The following is a 21,081-nucleotide window of genomic DNA, read 5'->3' as shown; positions in this document are numbered from 1 at the left end:
TTTTTTAGTTTTATTCATTTCAAACGGGCCGGATCTGGTCCGCGGGCTGTAGTTTGCCCACGGCTGGGCAAGTCCATAAATTTCTTGCTCCTTCTTCATTTCTATAAATCATAGAGATGATTGTCTGTTAATATCCCTTTCAGCTCTAAAAGTTTGGGATGGATGCTCTTTCCTCAGTTCTTTGCTTGGCATGCCACTTACCTGTGATGTGGTTAGGTGTCCCCCCAACCACAACCACCCTTCCCCCAATTATTGGCTTTCACTGTTTTTTTTTTTTTCCAAGCAGAATGAATGAACAAATGAACGACTTGTTTCTTACTCAATTACTGGAATAGGAAAAAAATATTTCCCTCCACAGAAAAATTATTTCCCTCCATGGGAAGGAGCATGGGCTGGGGTTGGGACTTGTTGCTTCTTGCCTGGGACTTTACAGATTTTCTTGGCAGTCAGTGAATCCAGGTGTGCCCCATATATACTTTAGTCAGATTTTTTTTTTAATCTGCTAGGACAGTTGCACATAAATTGGCTTAATATGTTTCCCCCTTGGGGGTTTGCCCAAAATAAAGTGGTTTATTAAGACTTGCCTGCAAGAAACATGAAACGAAACTAATGAATGAATTGTATGACAAATGACTATTGTGGGTAGAATGCAGTTTTCTCTTACAGAGCTGGTCGTTATTCTGCCTTTATTTGCCAGGTAATTACTGTAACTGGCATTTGAAGTTATAAAAAAGAATAAATACATATTTAGCAATTCATGACTCAGTAAGGAAGCATGCTTAACAACACAAAGCTTGGTTTCTCAAGGAAGCAAATGGCAAAAAAAAAAACTTTAAAGAGGTCATGCACATATATACGTGCTTTCTGCCTCTCAATATCTCTCTCCTACTCACACATGCACACACACACATAGGGCAAGATCTAGTTCTTTGTTATTTAAATAGCTTTCTCTCTCGTATACTCTGTTGTATATATTTTCCCCTTATGCTTTGTTGTTTTTGCTCATTAGCTGAATCCTTGACTGTACATTCCACTACCTCTTCCCTAAGAAAGCATTTCCTAAAGTGTAGAGTAAGAATCTTTCACCAGGTATGCTAGTGGAGCATTGGTTCTCACACTTTGCTGAATATCAGAATCACCTAGGGAGCATTTATTATTACATTTGAAACAGAAGACTGAAGAAATCATTTTAGGTTCATAAACTTTTATTGTAACTCGATTTTGAAAGAAGAGGGAAGGGAATAGGGAAGAGGGGTTTTATTTTTATTGAGGTATAATTGGCATACAACATCATATTAGTTTCAGGTGTACAACATAATGATTTAAGATTTGTCTGTATTGTGAAATGATGACCACAGTAAGTCTGTCCAATATTCAGAATCGTCACCATACATAGTTACAACATTTTTTTTCTTGTGATAACTTTCCAAGATCTACTCTCTTAGCAACTTTCAAATATGTGAAACAAGATTATTAATTATAGTCACCATGCTATACAGTATATCCCCAGGACTTATTTATTTTATAACTGGAAGTTGGTACCTTTTGACCCTCCTCTCATTTTGTGCTCCCTTCCTAACCCCACAGCCCCCCAATGCAAGATTTGAAATAGCCCTTAATTCAGCCTTGAACAGCTTTGAATTTCAAAGAAAGGCGTATTCTTTGTGTGACAAGCATGATAGATAGATAGATAGATAGATAGATAGATAGATAGATAGACAGATAGATGGCATCTTCAAAACTGATCATCTTAATGCTCTGGAGAAGATAGATTTTCAAAGGTTCAATTTTGTTAAACACTTAGGCATTTCATTAGTGATTTTAGGGTGGTCTTGAATGTTGAGAGAAAAGAGGGTCATCTAGTGGACAGTTTAGAGAACTCAATGGAATGTATACCAGATAAGTTGAGAAGAAGAAAAGAAAGAGAGGTCTGTGTAGGCCTTTTTGCCTTGACTATGTGAGAACTGAACATTTCCAGATTTGATTTTCCTTGGTTTCAGTATGCAACCATCTATTCATTTGAGTTTTTGTAACATGCTCTGGTAACCAGATTGCCTCTGTAAAATAATATGGTTCTTACACTTGTAGGTAAGATGCCATTTAATTTTCAGATAACTAATCTCAAGAAATGATTTTGTGACAAACTTTTAGAAAGGAGCTGATTAGGTAGTGGAATGTAAACAGGCCCTTCTATGTTCAGTTCACTGGGACTCCCCTGTTAGAGCTGCCAACCTAAGGACCATGCTGGCATTGAACTGGCCAGAGTGCCATGCTTTGATATGGCCTCATAACTTCTCAAGAAGGACAGTTGTTTGGCAATTTGGGGCTGGAAAAGGAAGATTGACATTTATTGATTCTACATGCATTGCTTTAAAAACCAGTTTCTCTTAAGTGTTGTGGCTGTAGCAAATGCAGTAGCGAACAGGTGGCAGATGGTAGTAGCATTATGGGGAGCATTGCCATGTGAAGGAGTTCGGTTGTGAACTTGAGGACTGATTCCTGAGTACAAAAGAAATGAACATGAGTCAAGTAGAGGTCAGGTAGATAAATGAATATCCACCTCTTCTTAGCGTCACCCACGTTATGTGTGGAAGCCAGGAAGGCGGTTGAGGGGTGAGTGGGAAGTAATGGTGTATTTCTGTCAGGTAGTTAGTTGTTCATGCCCTTGACTAATGAGATTGGAAATGTTAGGCGTGGGGAAATCACAGAGGTGGCTCTAAATAAAAGGTGTTAGGGAAAGGATGCTCTGACTTGAGATCCAAGTATTTTAACACACCAAAATTCAACCAGTACATTCCTATGCAACCCAGAGAACATTTAGTTATACATGGTGCGTAGTACACTGGATTTCTTCTATAGGTAATCCCAAATGTCACTGTAGTGTTTTCTTGGTGCAATCTATTCTCAAGAGCAGCCCAATTAAAGAACTAAATCTTATGAGCCTGAAAAGATAGCTCTTGTGTATTTGTCTCTTTTAAACTGTTAGAGCTTGGCTGGATTCTCCCGTAACTGCTCTGGGTCAAGATGGTTCTCCACCATCAAATCATTTAAGTCCATAGTCTGTGAGTCTGCATAGTGGTGAAATAGACTTGCAGAGTGAGGATGTAACCAGTTGCTTCTTCCCTTGGCAGACATATAGGAAGAACGTCCAGCAGATGATCCAATGTCTAATCCGCAAGCTTGCTACCCTCAGCCAGTATGAGGAAGTCCTGGCAAAAATCAGCTCCACATCTACAGACCGGCTCACAGTTATCAGGACCAAGCCACAGTCCATACAAAGGGACATCATCACTGTCTGCAGTGACCCTTACACGTTGGCCCAGCAGCTGACTCACATAGAGCTGGTAAGGTTATTGTCATCCTGCTCTTTGTGGCCACACACTTGCTTTGCTGTGGCAACCAGTGTGTGTGTCAGCAGCAATGTCACAGGAGAGGTTAGAACATTCCAAATGGAAACTGATCTGTGAAATAGCTGGAATGGGTTTTGTTTAGACGTTTGAATATGAATGTTTCTGATATTCTGGGAATTCACTTTAAAGTAAATACTCAGTAAAGACTGCAAGAGCAAAGAGTTCATTGACCTTCCTCCTCTTGCCCCTCTAATTAATTTTCCCATAACTTGTTCAGCTTTTCACTATCTAGTGCAGCATTGACTCAAACAGAAAATTGCCTCGGCTTAGGGTTAAAGGCTCATTTTACAAGCTGCATAAAAAGTGGGGGTAGTGCCAAAAGTCAATAAACAGTTGAAAGTCCATTTCTTCTAATTTTTAAAAATCCTGTTGACCTGCTGGGTTTGTGTTCCAGGAAAGGCTCAATTACATCGGGCCAGAAGAATTTGTTCAGGCATTTGTGCAGAAGGATCCTTTGGACAATGACAAGGTAATCAGTCCACCCAGAGGTCAGCCCTGAAATCAGAAATGGAATCCCTTAGCCTGTGATAGTGGGTATAGGAGACAGAAATTGGAATTATTTGTTTTAGATTTTAAAATTGAAAGTTTTATTTAATTAGCCTTGTCTGATTCATTGCAGTTTTCTTGAGTCAGGTGTCCAAGTGCCATCACAGTATTCTTACCCTATCACCAACTTTGAGCCTCTTCTTGCTCCTTATTGGGAAATTTAATAAGCAAGTGTATGCAGGCGTTTGTGGTGATGAAATGAGGAGACACAAGAGTAATGGTTTTAGCAGATGAAGTGAGAAAGAAAATACAAGAAAATACTCTGCTCATGATGCAACAGTCACAGGGGCAGGAAAGACAGGATGCACATCCAGGCTGCTGAGCAAGGGTGTTTACTGCTTGGCCTCTTGCTTTGAGGTGAATCCCTCATGAATGGTTTATTGCCTGAGTGAAGGAAAACAACACTGGGCATGGACTGTAAACTCAGTGTACATACATCAGGAATGTTTTCCCCAGTGACCTCCAGAAATATTTCAAATTTTTAGGCAAAGTCTGTATCACCAGCTAATGACACTCTCCTTTGGGAGTCTGGGCAACAGCTGTTTTCCTGCCTTAGAATAGTTTCCTGCAGTACAGGAAGTGAAGATTAGGTTTTGCAATCAATAGAAGGCTAATGGACTTTTTTGGGTATGTGTTTCTTTTGGAAGGAAGGACAGAGGGGTGTAATTAATCTGTACAAGCTTGGCTTTGAACTCCGAGATGAGCTTAACTCCTTTCGTTTTTGAACACTATGTTACTCACCCTCCTAAGGACAATGGTGGTGTAGCCTTCCATTTATCTACTTTGAAAGATAATTAGTGTCTTGCTCCATGATCCTCCAAAATTTTGTCCTAGACTTAGTTTTTAGAAAAAAATTGGCTAGTCTCTGGCACTCTCAGCTTCTCCTTGCTGTGCTGGGAGCAATTGATATTCACACCCCATGCATCAGGCAAGATGGTTGTAGAATGCAGCCAAACCCTTTTTTTGACTTGTGTTCTGGAGGACAGTTCCCACCCAGAGAAACTTGGTTTCCTGGGAGGAGAGAGCACCATAATGAATGTATCAGAGTATATTTCTAGACCTTAGGGGTTTTGCTGGACTATATATACCCAGAGGTTCTGGTATGTCTATAAAAATAGCCAACAATATTAGTCTTTCTCCATCTCTTTTTCTGTCTCTCTTTTCCCATAAAGCTTTCCTAATCCATAAACTGAGAATAAAGTCCCACATATGACAAAAAATAGTGCCTCTTCTTTCCCCGTCCACTTCATCTGCTCATTTTTCTTTCCTTTAGGGTTGTTACAGTGAACGGAAGAAAACACGGAATTTAGAGGCTTATGTGGAATGGTTTAATCGCCTCAGCTACTTGGTTGCCACGGAAATCTGCATGGTGAGAAAATGAATTTTCTCGGTCTCCTCGCTCTCTGCATTACTTTTCCGTAGTTATTTTACATCTGTGGGGCCTCCATGGTGGATAACTTTCCTCATTCTCCTTTTCCCTGCAGCCTGTGAAGAAGAAGTACCGGGCAAGGATGATTGAATACTTCATTGACGTCGCCCGGGAGTGTTTTAACATCGGCAACTTCAATTCCTTAATGGCAATCATCTGTGAGTGTTTGCTGGCAGATACATGTCCTTTTTGTTTTATTCTTTATGAATCTTTATTTTTGGAAGTATTACAAATGTCCCCCTTTCCCCCCTCCATTGCCCTCTCCCACCTCCTTTATTTTTATAGGTCCTGTGAAATGTATCCACTGAAAATTTGCAAATCATACAGTTTTGTTAATGAAAACTGTACTTTTTAATCCTGAATTGTTTCAGAGTGTTCAGAATGCTTTAAATACCCAAATTGATACAAGTATGAATAATCTTTTAGAAGTACACTAGAATTCATGGAATATATTTAGTCACTTTATCCTCATCTGAATATTTACCTATAAAAGCTTATAAGTGAGATATTTTTCTAAATTGTGTTTAAAAAGTGGGCAGCTTTTGTATCCAGCATTATAGAAATACTTGATCTGAGACTAAAGTATATGATTCCATCAGCATGGACAAGAGAGTGGCTTGAGAAACTGGAACATTTTCTGAATGCCATCTCTGAGTGCTTACCAGTGCAGACCTTATAACCTTGGAATGCAGATGTTGCTGCTCCTTTCTATCATGGGGATTTAAATGCCAGGGACCATGTGTCTTTCCATTCATCCTGTCAATGTAGGGCATGGGGTTAGTTTTCCTAAATGATGCCTGTTGTCTTGCCACATTGATTGACAAGGACTTTTTCATTTAAAGTGTCCTAATTCATATAATAAATGATATGGCTGTGCTATACATTGTAGGTACTCAGTAAATATTTGAATATTTACCTGACTCTTTAGAGTCAGGGTCAGTTTAAAGCCAGAGATTTATTAGGATCAAAATTCAGTAATCTCTCCTCTCACCAATTTCTCTTTCCATATCATTTCCACTTTGTCTTTTCCGTAAAAATACTGGCCAAGTTTCTGCTCTTTATCTGGCTCACTCCATGAAAATAGTGAACAGAATCTATAATAATAAAAGTATAATATGCTAATTAGACCGGACACCCTTCCGGATGAAGCCGGAGCTGTGAGAGAAGTCCTAATTAGACCGGACACCCTTCCAGATGAAGCCGGGGCTGTGAGAGAAGTCCAGGTCCCGGGTGCTAGAAGGAAGCCGGTGCTGGCAGCCAGGGGAAGGGAGGCCTACTCTTTTTTTAAAAATATATTTTATTGATTTTTTACGGAGAGGAAGGGAGAGGGATACAGAGTTAGAAACATCGACAAGAGAGAAACATCGATCAGCTGCCTCCTGCACCCTCCCTACTGGGTATGTGCCCGCAACCAAAGTACATGCCCTTGACCGGAATCGACCTGGGACCCCTGAGTCCACAGGCCGACGCTGTATCCACCGAGCCAAACCAGTTAGGGCAGGAAGGCCTACTCTTGTATGAATTTCGTGCATCAGGCCTCTAGTGATATATAAAAAGGTGACCTGATAGGTCCACGGTCTAGGTAATAGATGATGACTTAATTTTAAGTATATGAGAATTCATGGAATATGTTCAGTATTTATTTTTCCTCCTATACAATTAGGAAAATGTTAAGATAAGCCACATCATGGGAGAAAATATTTATCATATGTATAGTTGCAAAGAACTTGTATCTAGAATCTAAGAACCCTACAAATCAATAGTAAGACAAATAACCCAGTAAAAAAGAAGTGCAAAATATTTGAATAGACACTTCACAAAAGAAGACATACTAGTGGGTAATAAGTATATGAAAAGGTGCTCCATCTACATCATTCGTTATCAGAGAAATAAAAATTAAAATCACAGTGAAGTACCACTTCACATACTGGAATGACTAAAGTTCAAAAGATTGGTTGCATCAAATATTGGTGAGGATGTGGAACAAGTGGAACTTGTGGAACTCTCAGACATTCTTGGTGGGAGTGTAAAATGGTATTATACTTTGCAAAAACTGTTTGGCAGTGTCTTATAACGTTTAACTTATACTTAGTAGTGAACACTTTTTCAGAGTATAAGTTAGAATGGCTTTTCTTATATCTCTCTTTCAACTTTCTCTCCCCCTCCCCATTTTAAATGCGAAGCTGGCATGAATATGAGCCCAGTGTCTCGACTAAAGAAAACTTGGGCCAAAGTGAAGACTGCGAAGTTTGACGTGCTTGAGGTATGTGTAGCTGATGTTTCGCTCCTAAGTGACATTTTATACCTGGAGAGTGGAATTCCTCTGTATGATCTTGCCTTCTGATCAGATAGTTCTACACAGAGGAAAACCCACTTTACAGACCCAAGGGGAGGAAAGGAAGTAGAGTTGGAGGAGGGGCATAATCAGCCTGTAGACTAGACCTTTCATAGAGAGGACCGAAGAAATGGTGACCTGTCAGTCAGATTCCATTGTGTGCCAGGATGGACTCTGGATCCAAAACAGTTCAGAGTTCTACTTCAGTGTGTGTCTGCTAACTTAATTTATTCACAGTGTCCCAAAGCAGGAGTTCCCCATCCCCACAGAAATACTCATTCTCCATCCTTTCAACAAATTTAGCTAACCTGTGAAGAAGCCCTTCCCATATAGTTCTCAGGATAGTAAGACTTACTCATATCGTTATTGCCTTGGCGTATTGGTGCTTTGAATGCACTATCTTTGTAGACATTTATAAAATATTTTCCCCCCGACTTGGGGATTAACATTGGGTTTGTTACATTTTCTTTCTTCATATTGTGTAATAAATACCTTCTTGTAAGGTCGTATGCCGCAATTATTTGTGAAGGGTTTGTTACCTACAACAAAGCATAAGTTCATGCTGAAGCACTGGGTCACTGTATGATGGCTAACCATCAACTGACACATTAACCTTCAAATGAAACTGAGGTTGGTGTTTGACTCCGTTATCAGTTTGAAGTCTAATCTCAGCAGTTCACCTGGAAAGAATTTGGTCTGGGTTTAACATTATCGAAGCTGACGTAGCGCTTGTATAAATAAACCAAACCTCAGGAAGGAAAGAAAACCTTTGTATTCTTCTGTGTTTCATGCCTATGTGTGCATAAGAGAGGTAAATGACATTCTTAAGGAGTTCCCTAGTTATTTTGGATTTTTTTTGTGTAGAGTTAAAAAGGATGATCTCGTAAACTTTCTGCAGGTGAGACGTAAATAGCTTACACTCTTCTCTCTCTTGCCCATAGCATCAGATGGACCCTTCCAGTAATTTCTATAATTATCGAACGGCTCTCCGTGGGGCAGCGCAAAGGTCTTTAACTGCTCACAGTAGCAGAGAGAAGGTATGTGTTTACAGGCATTCTAGTCATGGTAGAGTTGCCATGTATTGCACTGAAATGCAGTGTGAACTGTTAGGCTGAGCTGCTTTTACCTGTTCAAATCTAAGAAGGTTGATACCCTGTGGAAATTGTATTGCTCGCTGCATAGGGAAGGGGAGGGGGGGCTAAGGGAAAGGCAGGCTGTGGGAGGAGAAAGGGTAACTTGGTGTAGAATTTTGCAAATGTATATTACCCGTGTTATTATTGCGTTATTTCAATGATTATTTTATAATGTGTCTTAGTTGCATTTCAAGCAATACATTAAGTCATCTGTTAAGATGATTTATAGTATTAGAGAGTAATTTGATTGAATGGGAAATGCATGTTTAAGCTCTGCTCAAGGTAGCTAACTTACTATAACCTTTTCTTTTAAAAGAATCGGCTTACCTCCCATGGTTAAGTCATTTATTTTCAGAAAGTAGGTTAGTGGCTGTAGCATTTGGCTTGCTATTACTCATCGGATATGTGGGTGGCAGAAAAAGTACAGAATGATGTTTTTGAGAAATTAATTATTGTGACTGTATCTACCCTGCCCTTAAACAGTGGCATGCTATCCTGTACCCTGAGGGTCCTTTCTTGGCACATTTCAGTGTTGTATTTCCTTTCCTGGGAAGGATTAGCTGGTTGGACATTTGGATATCATGTTATTGGAGGAGTAGAGACCTGCTTGTGGGAAAAGGCTGATGAAGGTTGCTTGACAAAAGTTATTTTCTGTATAGATTCTGTCTTTTAACTTAAATTATATCTTCAACTAATAGAAGAAAATAAAGGTAAAAAATACTTCAGGGCTTCCCCCCAGAAAGCTTCAGCCTCCGTGATCTAAAATAAAAACAAAGGCAAAAATAACTCCCTATTTTAAGAAGGCTAAATTGAGTCTCCACAAAATCTGAAATAGCAGTTCTGATCATGTTTGAGAGGTTTTATAAATGCATTAACTTTTCTTTAAACAAATCAGGTCAGAGGAAGGATGAAGCAGAATTCACTTCTCTAAATTAGCCCCATGGAGTTCACCCGCTTTTCAATTTTACCTGCCCAAATCCCCGTACTCCTGTGACTAGATTGAGAAGCGAGCTAATCAGAAGTTTTCCAAACTTTCGAAAATGAGCACGTGCATAGGAATGTCCCAGCACCCTGAAGTGTGAGGATGTGTTGGAGGCTGTCTGCAGCTTCTCACTTGCCTCTGAGCCTCTGCATATTGGACGCAGGGCTCCCTCTGCATGTCTGCAGGGCCCTCACTGAGGGCTTGGTGGGCTCCACCTCAGTGAGGCAGCCACAGAATCAGCTCTCTTAGCAGGGAGCTGTGGCAGTGGCCAGAATAATTTTCATTAAATAGTGTACTTGTGAGCCTCTAATAGCTTTTTCTAGGGAAAAAAGAACACCTCCACCAAAGTATTTACCTTTTACGTAATTTAATAAATGCTTAGTTTTGTTGTTTTTTTTAAAACCAGTTCTGTGTGAGCATGTGAATTGTATTCTCTAATTCATAAAACAAATGAAATCACCACCATTAAAAAGCACACACGCTGTTTCTCTTTCACAGTTGGTCTCAAAGGCTGTGGATATAAACATTTCTAGATAAAATCCATCTTTTATTCAAGAGACTTGGGATTCTTTTTCTTTTTTGAAGTGAGGGTGAACTCTCATGCCATTTTAAAACCTTCCTGGTCACATGATTAGAGTACTAGAATCTTTAGTATTCTTTCAGATCTCGAGTTTATGCGGCCAAGGTGGCAGATCTAACACCACATTATAGAACAAATCAAATCTGTCTTCCACACAGGGACCTTCAATGTCCTTCCGATTTGTTGTTGTTGTAGTTTTCCTGTGGGAACATTTGTCTTCAGGTTTTTAACCATTCTTGATTCGCTTGTATGGTTATAACTCCTTTGGCCATTCTCCTTGTGTTCCTGGGAACTTGTTCATGCTCAATAGCCTTCATTTCTAGGTGTGGAATTGATTATGCCTTTAAGGCATAGTGGCTGGATCTCTTAATTGAGCACATTTTGAGAGGGAATTGCAAGACATTATTTTTTGAGACTTTCTCCCATGAAAGGCATCATTGGCAAAACCTCCTAGAAACCAGACTTTTGCTCACTCCTGTTAGTAACCGTGCATTCACCTAAGCTCAGGGAAATTCAAAGGCCTTGGACTCGCCTGACTTTTCCTATGTTGGATTTAGTAGATAGGGAAGAGAGAGCTGAAGGGAACTATCTATGAGTGAATGAGAAGTTAAAGAAGACTTTTTCTTGCAGATGGGCCTAAGGAACAGAGCAGGGAAGTATCTTGAGGAAGATTACTTATATTTCTACTAGAGGCCCAATGCATGAAATTCGTGCGGGGGTGTGGGGGGGGGGCGGGTGATCCCTAAGCCCAGCCTGCACCCTCTTGCAGTCCTGGAGCCCTCGCTCCTTACCGCCTGCCTGCTCGTTGCTCCTTACCGCTCAGCTCCCTGCTCCTCAGTGCTGCCACAGAGTCAGGAGAGGCTCCCACCACTGCGCTTGCCAGCTGTAAGCCCGGCTTCTGGCTGAGCAATGCTCCCCCTATGGGAGCACACTGACCACTAGTGGGCAGCTCCTGCATTGAGTGCCTGCCCCCTGGTAGTCAGTGTGCATCATAGCGACCGGTGGTTCTTGTTCTGCTGAAATGATCGCTTAGGCTTTTATTATATAGATTTTCTGGAAGAGTGATTCAGTCAGTAGTGGAGCATCATACAGGCATGAATGCAAAAACTACATAGGTATAGCCTTGGCCACCCAACAAGAGGCACATGACATGAACTTATGAAAAGTTTAGCTATCACCATGAGACATAAATTGTCAGCACCCCCTGCCTCTCACAGCCCAGCACTGCAGAATAGAGCACAGAAATAGAGTTCGCGCTCAAAAGCGGTCACACCGTGTAAATATTGCGCCTCAATTATAATAGAGCTTCATTTCCCGGCAGCTGCCTTATGATGATGTATTCTTAGTATCTTTTAAGTGCGTCAGTAATGTATCTGTCCCTTTGTATGGGGCCCATTGGTTTTTTGGGAGTGCTTCAGTGAAGTCACACCTGTATTATTTAATTTAATCCTCACCACAACTCAAGGAGGTAGTTGCTGCTGTTTTCATTTTAAGGTGAGGACACTAGGCTTTCTTAGTATGTTAGGCTTTACCAGGGGTTGGTAAATGTTTTCCATTAAGGAGCAGATTATAAATATTTTAGGCTTTGTGGGCTGTACCTTTTCTGTTGCAGCTACTCAACTCTGACATAGTAGCACAAAAGCAGGCACAGGCGTGTGGATGAATGAGCGTGGTTGTTCTCCAGTAAAGCTCTATGGCTACTGTAATTGGAATTTCGTATCATTTTCATGCTCATGAAATATTATTCATTTGATATTTTTCCAGCCATTTAAAACTGTAAACCAAGCATCTCTTAGGCTATCCCCAAACAGGTGGTGGGCTGGGGCCAGGCCACGGGCCACAATGTGCAGACCCCTGCCTCATGTTGCCAGTAAATTGTGGAGCCAGATTTTAAATTGATACTTGGCAGAGTCCCAAGACCAGTGCTTCCTAGTCACAAGTGGTCTTTCCAAGAAACGAGGTTCAGCTGTGCTTTTATCATTGGTACTGTGCCTGTTTAATTCTAAAATTAACAGAAACAGTAACATTTGAAAGAAGAGGAGGATCTTGAATAATTCAGTGTAAGAGATTTCCACCACAGACAATAGCAGATGATTAACAGTATATTCAAAGAGGCTGCCAGAACCGAGATTCACTTTGAAACAGTGAATTTTCAGAGATCAATGAAAGAAAAAATAATCAAAGTTGGGTAATGACTTTAGGGGGAAATCTGAATTTCTCTCTAGGAGTGGAAATTGATATTTAATATTTTGGGGTCTGAGCCAAAATGTATGTTTTGCAGACCTCCCATTCATTTAGTATAGGTGTATCCCATGAATCATAAGCTTAGGGAAACTTAAAAAACTTGCTCTTGGGTAAACAACATAGGCCCACAATTTGTGTGTGGAGCACTATTTGCATCGTTGCAGTTTTAGAATCTTTAAAATCATGTTGGCATTTGAGGGAAAGTGGAAATTACTGTGCCTGAGCTTTGTTCTTCCTTCATTAGGGGCGTGATAGGATTTAGGGCACTCTTAGAGATGATTATTACTTTAAGTTAGTTAATTAAATACTACTCATCAAACTAAAGATGAGAGGCAGGCAAGTCTTACTAAAAAAGGCTCAGTGTTTTTTAAGTAACCATTAATTTTAATGTGCACATTTATATTCCTCCTTCACTTGGGCTCATCTCACAACATATTGTGCAAGGTACTTCTTCAGTGATTTCCCGTGAGAACAGGTGCGAACTTGTTCTGTTCATTCGAAGGCCAGGTTTACTCAGTAGGAAGTTTGTATTAACTAATACCAAAAACCCTGAGCACTTACATCACCTTGAGCAATGTCTTCTAGAGTAAAATGAAGTGTTCATCTGAAAAAATTCATCCAAAATGTAGAATCTAAATGATGTAACAGATTCAGATTCTAGCAGGAAGGGAGGTCATACCTCTTGAAATCTTGGTACCTGCAATGACAGGTATTCTATTAATAAAATTTGCTAAATTAAAAGCAAGAGTTATTGTAGATATTTTATTCTTGATTATAGTTAGAATGGTCAGGTGTTTTTATATGCTATTGCATTGAGAAAAATAGGAAAACTGGGGGAATAACGAAGCCATCCACTTTCCAATGCTACTCGTCTTTACTGTGGTTTGGTTATTAAGAGCATTTGTGTCTTCAGCAAAATTATGTAAGGGAGTAAACTGCTGTCATGGGAGGTAGACAAAACACTGTATCTTAATTCACCCCAGCCTTTTATTTAATCCAGAGTTAATGTTGTTCATTAATTTCTTGTATTATTTGATGAGAGGCAAAAAGTTTACTTGCCCAAAACAAACCAGAATCTCTTTTGTTTTCTTTAGATTGTGATACCATTCTTCAGTCTTTTAATCAAAGATATTTACTTCCTCAATGAGGGCTGTGCCAACCGCCTTCCAAATGGCCACGTCAACTTTGAGGTAAGTGTACAAATCTGAGCAGAGAGAGCATTGCACCCCAGGCCAGGCAACCGAAGCTGATTCTGAAGTTCTAAACATTGAATGAATGGTTACCTGTACTAGGGGTGGGTAACATTCAGCCCTCAGGCCTTATAAGACCCAAAAAATCATTTGGTCTGGCCCTACCAAGGCATTAGGGGTGAGTTAATTAAATGTTTGACCATATATAGCAGGCTGATTTTTAAGTTGATAATTTTATATGGCCCAGGAATGGTATTATACATATCCAAATGACCCTTGGCAAAAAGGAAGATTCCCCATCCCTGAATACCTAGCAGATACCTAGACCTAATTTTTATTAAATTAAGAAAATGATGTAGTCCAGAAAATTAGAAGCCAGAGAAAAACATTAAATGGAATTGGCTCTTCGAAGCTTATATTTTGTGATGACTGCTTTTAAATTCTTTAATTGATTCTTTTCTAGAAATTTTGGGAACTGGCCAAACAAGTGAGTGAATTCATGACGTGGAAACAAGTGGAATGTCCATTTGAGAGGGACCGGAAGATCTTGCAGTATCTGCTCACAGTACCAGTCTTCAGTGAAGACTGTGAGTAGGCCATTCAGCTGAGCTGCCATCCATGTCCCCAGACCCTGTTGTTGGGAAATTAGTGTATAAATGCTGGTCCTTCATATAGTATGAGGCCTGTCTTCTGATCTATTCAGTCTTTAAAAGCACAGAAAACCATAGTATTTATCCCTAACATATTTTCCACACACTCACTTAATATTCACCCATAAAGAGTATGTTTCTGGGTTTAAACATTCTAATATGAGATCTGCAGAGGTTTGGGCATCAATAAAGAGTTTTCAAAGGATTTTTCCCCCCTTGTTTGGGCTTGCTTCATTGGAGAAAGATGTTTTGTGATATATTGATATTCAAGTTAATTTGAGTAAACAAACAAATAGTTCATTGCTACCCCCTGCTGTTTGAAAAAGTAGCAGGTAATCTTTAGGGAATTTGAGGTAGATATACAGAAAAAATTGGCCAAAGGAGAGCTAAGGTTTATAAAGGACTTGTGGATTTAGTCTATTTATTTTTTTTTCTATCCTAATATTACAGAAATCAGTAGCATCTATTTACTGATAATATCCTATGGTAGATGCATAGTGTTCATGATAATGCCTAAAGAATATTTTGAATAAATATTATCACTCTGGAGGGAACTTGATCATTTTAAACCTCTAAATAAGATTGATAACAAGCTTTTAAATCTTTGGTTGAAAATGCTTTTCAATTTAAAAATAAATAATAAAAGTATATTAGGAGGATGGAAAATTAGCCTTGAAAATCAGGCTTATTACCTAAGTCAGCGGTTCTCAACCTGTGGGTCACGACCCCTTTGGCGGTCGAACGACCCTTTCACAGGGGTCGCCTAAGACCATCCTGCATATCAGATATTTACATTACGATTCATAACAGTAGCAACATTACAGTTATGAAGTAGCAACAAAAATAATTTTATGGTTGGGTCACAACATGAGGAACTGTATTTAAAGGGCCAGAAGGTTGAGAACCACTGACCTAAGTGTTATTTTAAAAAGATGAAGGCTACCAGGAGTAGATCCTCTTTCCATCCCCTTTGTAAAGAACATAAATGTGAGTGTATAATAGCTCCATGGCTTGTATTTGTAAACCTATTGTTTGGCCTCATAAATTGTCTCATAGTTAAGTTCCACTTTGGCCCAGAGGCCCTTCAGTTTTTGTTGAGATGGTCAATCCGAGGCAAAGTGATGTTATGTTCTTAATAAAACTATGCCCATTCTTAGTCACAGCTGGTGTGCTGAGGAATGTGTTTGCTAGAGCGTTTGGCTCAGGTTGAACAGGGGATGGGTGGTGGTGGATAATCTATCAGGAGAAAGATCCAGTGTTAATGCGTTCTTACTTTTGGTTGATTGTAGCTCTGTACTTGGCTTCCTATGAGAGTGAAGGACCTGAAAATCATATAGAGAAAGACAGATGGAAGTCTTTAAGGTGGGTCTCATTGCTTTTTATTGCTGCACACATTTAAAGGAGATGTTGCCTTCCCTGAAGAAAGCCGCATGCTTTCTGCATGAAGTCCCTTGTGTGTGTGTTCCACATCCTCTGTGTCTTGCCTCTTATTAACTGAATTTTTGTGGCTTAAAATCCTCATTGCCATCATTCAGTCTTATTGTCTTTCTTTTTTAATATATATTGGCAGATATGCATGGTGTCTGTTTTTTTTTTCTATCTCCCATTATTTTACGGAATGAGGAACTGAAATTACTCCTTGGTGTGGTAAAAGAACAGTGACTCATTGTCTTTGTCTGTAAGATAAGAAGTTCAGAATATATTTCTGAATAGTCCTTACACTATTTAATTAGACCTGAGATAAAAGAAACCTAAGTGCCAGTTGGTTCAGTAAATTTGAGTGGGTCATATACCGACTGGATCTTGGTCCCCACTTTGGTTTGAGAGAGAGAAAGTTGGAATTTTAAACATAACCCAGCATCTTTTCAAGTTTAAAAATTGTGTTAATCAATTAGTATTTTCAAATAAATGTAGTTTCAAACAAAACTAGGATAGGTAAATTTATATTTTAACCATTTGAGATACTTTAATAGGCAATAGCACCCTAGCTGGTTTGGCTCAGCAGATAGAGTGTCAGCCTGTGTACCAAAGGGTCCCGGCTTTGATTCTGGTCAAGGTCATGTACCTTGGTTGCAAGTTCCTCCCCGGGCCCGGCACTGGTCAGGGCTCATTCAGGAGGCAACCAATCGATGTGTTTCTCTCACATTGATGTTTCTCTCTCTGTCTTTCCCTCTCTTTTCCACTCTCCCTAAAAATCAATGAAAAAATATCCTTGGGTGAGGATTAACAACAATAAAAAAAATAGGCAGTAACATCCCAGGATATCCTATATAATAAAAGCCTAATATGCTAAGTGTCTGGTTGTCCATTCAACCAATCAAAGTATAATATGCTAATGATATGCTAAGGCCGCTCAACCACTCCCTATGATGTGCACTGACCACCAGGGGGCAGACGCTCTGACTGGTAGGTTAGCTTGCTGCTGGGGTCTGGCCGATTGGGACTGAGTGAGATGGGCCGGACACACCTTGGAGCCCTCCCACGGTTCCTCCCCGCAGGCCACCCTCCTGTGTCCCTCCCCAGCCCCGATCATGCACCGGCGGGGTCCCTCAGCCTGGCCTGCACCCTCTCGCAATCCGGGACCCCTCAGGGGATGTCAAAGAGCAGGTTTCGGCTCAACCCCACAGGCCAGGCTGAGGGACCCCACTAGTGCACGCATTCATGCACTGAGTCTCTAGTAATAATATAATCAAAATTGCAATATTTGTTTTTCTTCTAAGATACTCTGGGAGTGTATACCTTTTTATACTAGGGTTGACAAGCACATTCTCTCTTCTTCCTACAGTCATTTGCGAGCCTTCATTAAATGATGTTAGACTAGGTTTCATGAACCAGGGCACATATCTAAGATGTATTTGGCTTTGTGCAATTTTGTTTGTTTCAGTGGACAATTTAGGCCTTCCTTGTACTTCTCACTGAGGAGGCTGAGGTACATTGGCACTGAACTTATTATACATAGCACAAATTGGGGTGAAGGTAGAGGACTGGAGATGCTTTTTTCCCCAGACACAGACATGAAGATGGTATGGCCAACACCTGGAATCATGAGAATCTACAGCTTGCTGGGCTGATGCCTGGTTCTACTTTTATGAAGTTTTATGCCTGCTAATGGCACATTTACTGAAAATCATTTATTTCTTTATGCTGGTATTAAATGATATTACCTACACTCTTAAATATCATTCATGTGTAAAACATGAGCTTCAGAGTACGCATCTTGCTGGATAAAAGATTTGGGAATTCCTTTTTTAAATTATCCTTATTAGATAAAATTTGCCTTCCATATTTCTTTTTTTAATCCTCCTTTCTGTTTTTAAAAAACATTATGTTGGTACGACCCCTGAGTACAACCTAACTATTGTTACTTTTCTTATAGATTTTTAAAAAATTGTTATGCAACTGAGTTCACTATATATAAATGTTATCTGCATTACCTATGAAGTCCAGACATAATGAAATAATCCAGATGTGCCACACGCTTGTCTAGTTGTTATTCTATGGTACTGTTATTATTTTATGCCATATTCCTATTGAGTATAGTTCATTGTGATAATTTGCAAAGTCACATATGTTAAGTGGATACTAAGACTAAGTACTCTACCTGAAAACTTGTATTTATATTGGCTTTGAAGGCAGTAAGTTTTGTTAGTAAAACGGTTGATAGTGAAAGCTAAATATTGAATGATGTAATTTCTTCCCATATTTGTATGTACTATACACACAGTACAGAACAACAGTTAACACTTGATTCGTTGAAATGTGATCCTAAAATTTAGTAGAGAATTTGGAAATGTGAAGTGAATGAGAGGTTGCACTGTACTGGCGTAAATTCATCCACCATTGTACCCTACTCAGAAGTGCTCAGTAATAATGCTTCTGGAAGAAGTGGCACAAATAGATTGAATGGCATATGAGGGGAATAAGTATATAAACCCAGTAGAGATGTATTATTGGTATAAAAGATTAGTTTTCATATTAAAATGGTTTGTAAGGAACCTTGAAGAACAAACTCTTCTTTGTGTCTGGGTTTAAGGCATGAACTCTGTCTCTTCCGCCATCCTGTCCAATTTTAATGCCCCGCTGTAAGGCCTCCCACTCCCTGGCCCAGCTCTCTCCTAAGCTCATGAATTCTATGGCTATCTTCCTCTCCTGTCAGACCCCGTGCTGTTTTTCAGTGCATGTCCTTCTTTTTCCTACTCAGTGAGCCCCATAAGGGCAGCGCAGGGTCATCCCTCAGGCTGGACAGCCCTGCCTGCGGGGCTGAGGACTGAGATCCGGCCCCTGCAGGTGTGGGCCAGGCACAGCACCCACAGAGAGGATAAAGAAAAGAAAGTAGGTTGTGATCATTTGCAAAGCCACATATGTTAAGTGGATACTAAGACTAATTACTCACCTGAAAGCTTGTATTTACGTTGGCTTTGAAGGCAGTAAGATATTTTTAAATAGACACTTTTCCTGCTGGCCTGAGAGCCATTCACTCAGACACTAAAGTTTAGCAGTGACAATGACAAACACACCTCTGAGGGCAAACACATTTCTTGTCACTTGCCATTTAGAAGCCCTGATGGGCATGGAATGTGAGGATGTTTATGTTTCCTAAATTAACCCATTGGTGATAAGACCAGTACGTATCTAAAAGCTTTTTATCATTAATGACTTTTTGTTGTTGTTGTTAATATATTTTCATTGATTTCAGAGAAAGGTGAGGGGGGATAGAGAGATAGAAACATCAAGGAGAGAGAGAGAGAAACATCAATGATGAGAGAGAATCACTGATCAGCTGCCTCCTGGACACCCCACACTGGGGATCGAGCCCACAATCCGGGCATGTGCCCTGACTGGGAATCAAACTGTGACCTCCTGGTTCATAGGTGGATGCTCAACCACTGAGCCACCCTGGCTGAGCTTTATTGTTGTTTTAATATAAAGCCACTCAAGATATAGACTTATCTGTAAACAAAGTTTTTGCCATATCCATTAATATATATTTAAGTGACTAGCAGTTCTCCCCCAAAATAGGACAACATAATATTTTTTTCTTCCTTTTTTAAAATATGTAAAAAACAACAACAACAACCAACAAACTTAAAACACAGGAAAAATGCAACTAGTGTTAGGCAAGGCGTTTTAATCCTATTTCAAATAACCCTGACACATTTGTTCTTATATTGTCTTCTTTATTCCTCAGGTCGAGCCTTCTAGGCAGAGTTTAACAAACGGGATGCTGGCTGCCGCTGCGTCACGCCGTCATTGAGAGGCTGGCCTTGGTTGTCGGGCACCTGGGACTGCAAACAGTCAGGAAGTCCCCGCAAGCCTTGATTTGTAAGGGACCTTGAAGAACAGACTCTGGAGAGCAGACGGGGAACTCGTTCCCCACAGCTGACAGACTGACTTGGATCTTGTGAGACTGAAATGTGCACTGAAGACACTCGAGAAAGAATCCTCTGAAGATCCCAGCTCTGCACATGACTCATCTCCTGGAATTTCCATGTGACTCACAGCTCTGCACCTGGATGGAGCTTTCTTTTGTGTGTGTTTTTATTATTGGTTGAACATTTGCTGCTAATGGGACTTGTCCAGCTGAGCGCTGGCTCTTAGGAAGCCCATGTTTCTTTGTTAACTTAAATGGAGGAGGGAGAGGAAAAATCCCTCCCATTCGATCCCAAACTTCAGCTCGGTGAATGGCCAGGAGAGGAAGACTTGTGGAAAGCTGGCTGTGGACTTCGTTTCCCTTAGTGTGTGCTGTGTTGTGAATTCCTCTCCTCCCTCTTCCGACAAAGTTTTGAGTTGGCTGCTGGTTAGCAAACTCCTTTTTACCCACATAAGTTATTTAATATAATAATGAAGCTCAACACTGTGGTAGGAAAATAGCCACTAGGAAAAAGAAAAAGCAGAGTTTGTCATTGGACAGCTTCATGTTCTAGAAAGCGTTTTTGTTTCCTTTACCCCTCTGAGCTGTTTACAGCTGACCACTGTGTTGCACAGATGTATTTTTCAGTAGTTTTTTTGTTACTTAGTTTTCCATGACTCATATTTTTTTTTTCTCTTGTATATTTAAATTATCTGACTTTAAGGGTCTTGGAAAAACCCAGGCCTAATTACCACTTAATTTTTTTAACAGACAGTTATTTTTCATTGCCTTTTGGAGGCTGTCGGTGACTAAACATGTGAACAAAGAATAAGTTGGAAAGGTTACCACCCCCATGCCACCCCCGCCCCCACTACAGCCGTGCACAAAGCAAATGAAAAACATCTTGCTGTTAACTCAAAGGTCAACCTAACTGTGAAAATCGTTCACCTTGTTACACATCTCAGTAAGTCTGTAGTTGCTCTGCAAAAAGGCATTGTACTTTACTCTAGGAGAAGCTGTAGAGTAGTAAACCGTGCTAATGAACAAAACAAAACATCGTGCTCAAAACAGAGGTGTATTTGAAAATCTTAATGACGTGGTTTCAGAAAACAGCATGTGTGTGTGCTGCACGCCATCCCAGCAGACCTGCCATGTCTCCAAGCTCTCCCTTTAGCATCATCAATATAGTTCATACTCTGCAGCTGGACTGGTGGCGTCTTTTCTTCTATGGC

The 21,081-nt window shown here is 40.1% G+C and overlaps 1 protein-coding gene across 3 annotated transcripts in view; it reads left to right on the top strand.

The window, feature by feature from the left end:
• RASGEF1B (RasGEF domain family member 1B) overlaps positions 1-21,056 on the top strand; it is a 540,242-nt gene extending 519,186 nt beyond the window's left edge. For all 3 annotated transcript variants that reach the window (XM_006778195.2, XM_015557664.1, XM_006778194.1), the window contains 10 exons: positions 3,132-3,344; positions 3,805-3,879; positions 5,230-5,325; positions 5,441-5,543; positions 7,569-7,648; positions 8,662-8,757; positions 13,754-13,849; positions 14,313-14,436; positions 15,789-15,861; positions 19,688-21,056. In XM_006778195.2, coding sequence (XP_006778258.2) covers positions 3,132-3,344; positions 3,805-3,879; positions 5,230-5,325; positions 5,441-5,543; positions 7,569-7,648; positions 8,662-8,757; positions 13,754-13,849; positions 14,313-14,436; positions 15,789-15,861; positions 19,688-19,712 — 981 coding nt within the window. In that variant the 3' untranslated portion in view covers positions 19,713-21,056. The remainder of the gene's footprint in view (positions 1-3,131; positions 3,345-3,804; positions 3,880-5,229; positions 5,326-5,440; positions 5,544-7,568; positions 7,649-8,661; positions 8,758-13,753; positions 13,850-14,312; positions 14,437-15,788; positions 15,862-19,687) is intronic.
• The last annotated feature ends 25 nt before the right edge of the window (positions 21,057-21,081 follow it).

The sequence above is a fragment of the Myotis davidii genome, unplaced genomic scaffold (genome assembly GCF_000327345.1).
Source record: "Myotis davidii unplaced genomic scaffold, ASM32734v1 scaffold449, whole genome shotgun sequence".
In the NCBI taxonomy this organism is placed as follows: Eukaryota; Metazoa; Chordata; class Mammalia; order Chiroptera; family Vespertilionidae; genus Myotis; species Myotis davidii.
The sequence above is the reverse complement of the archived record's forward strand: the minus strand, read 5'-3'. Positions and strand labels throughout refer to the sequence as shown.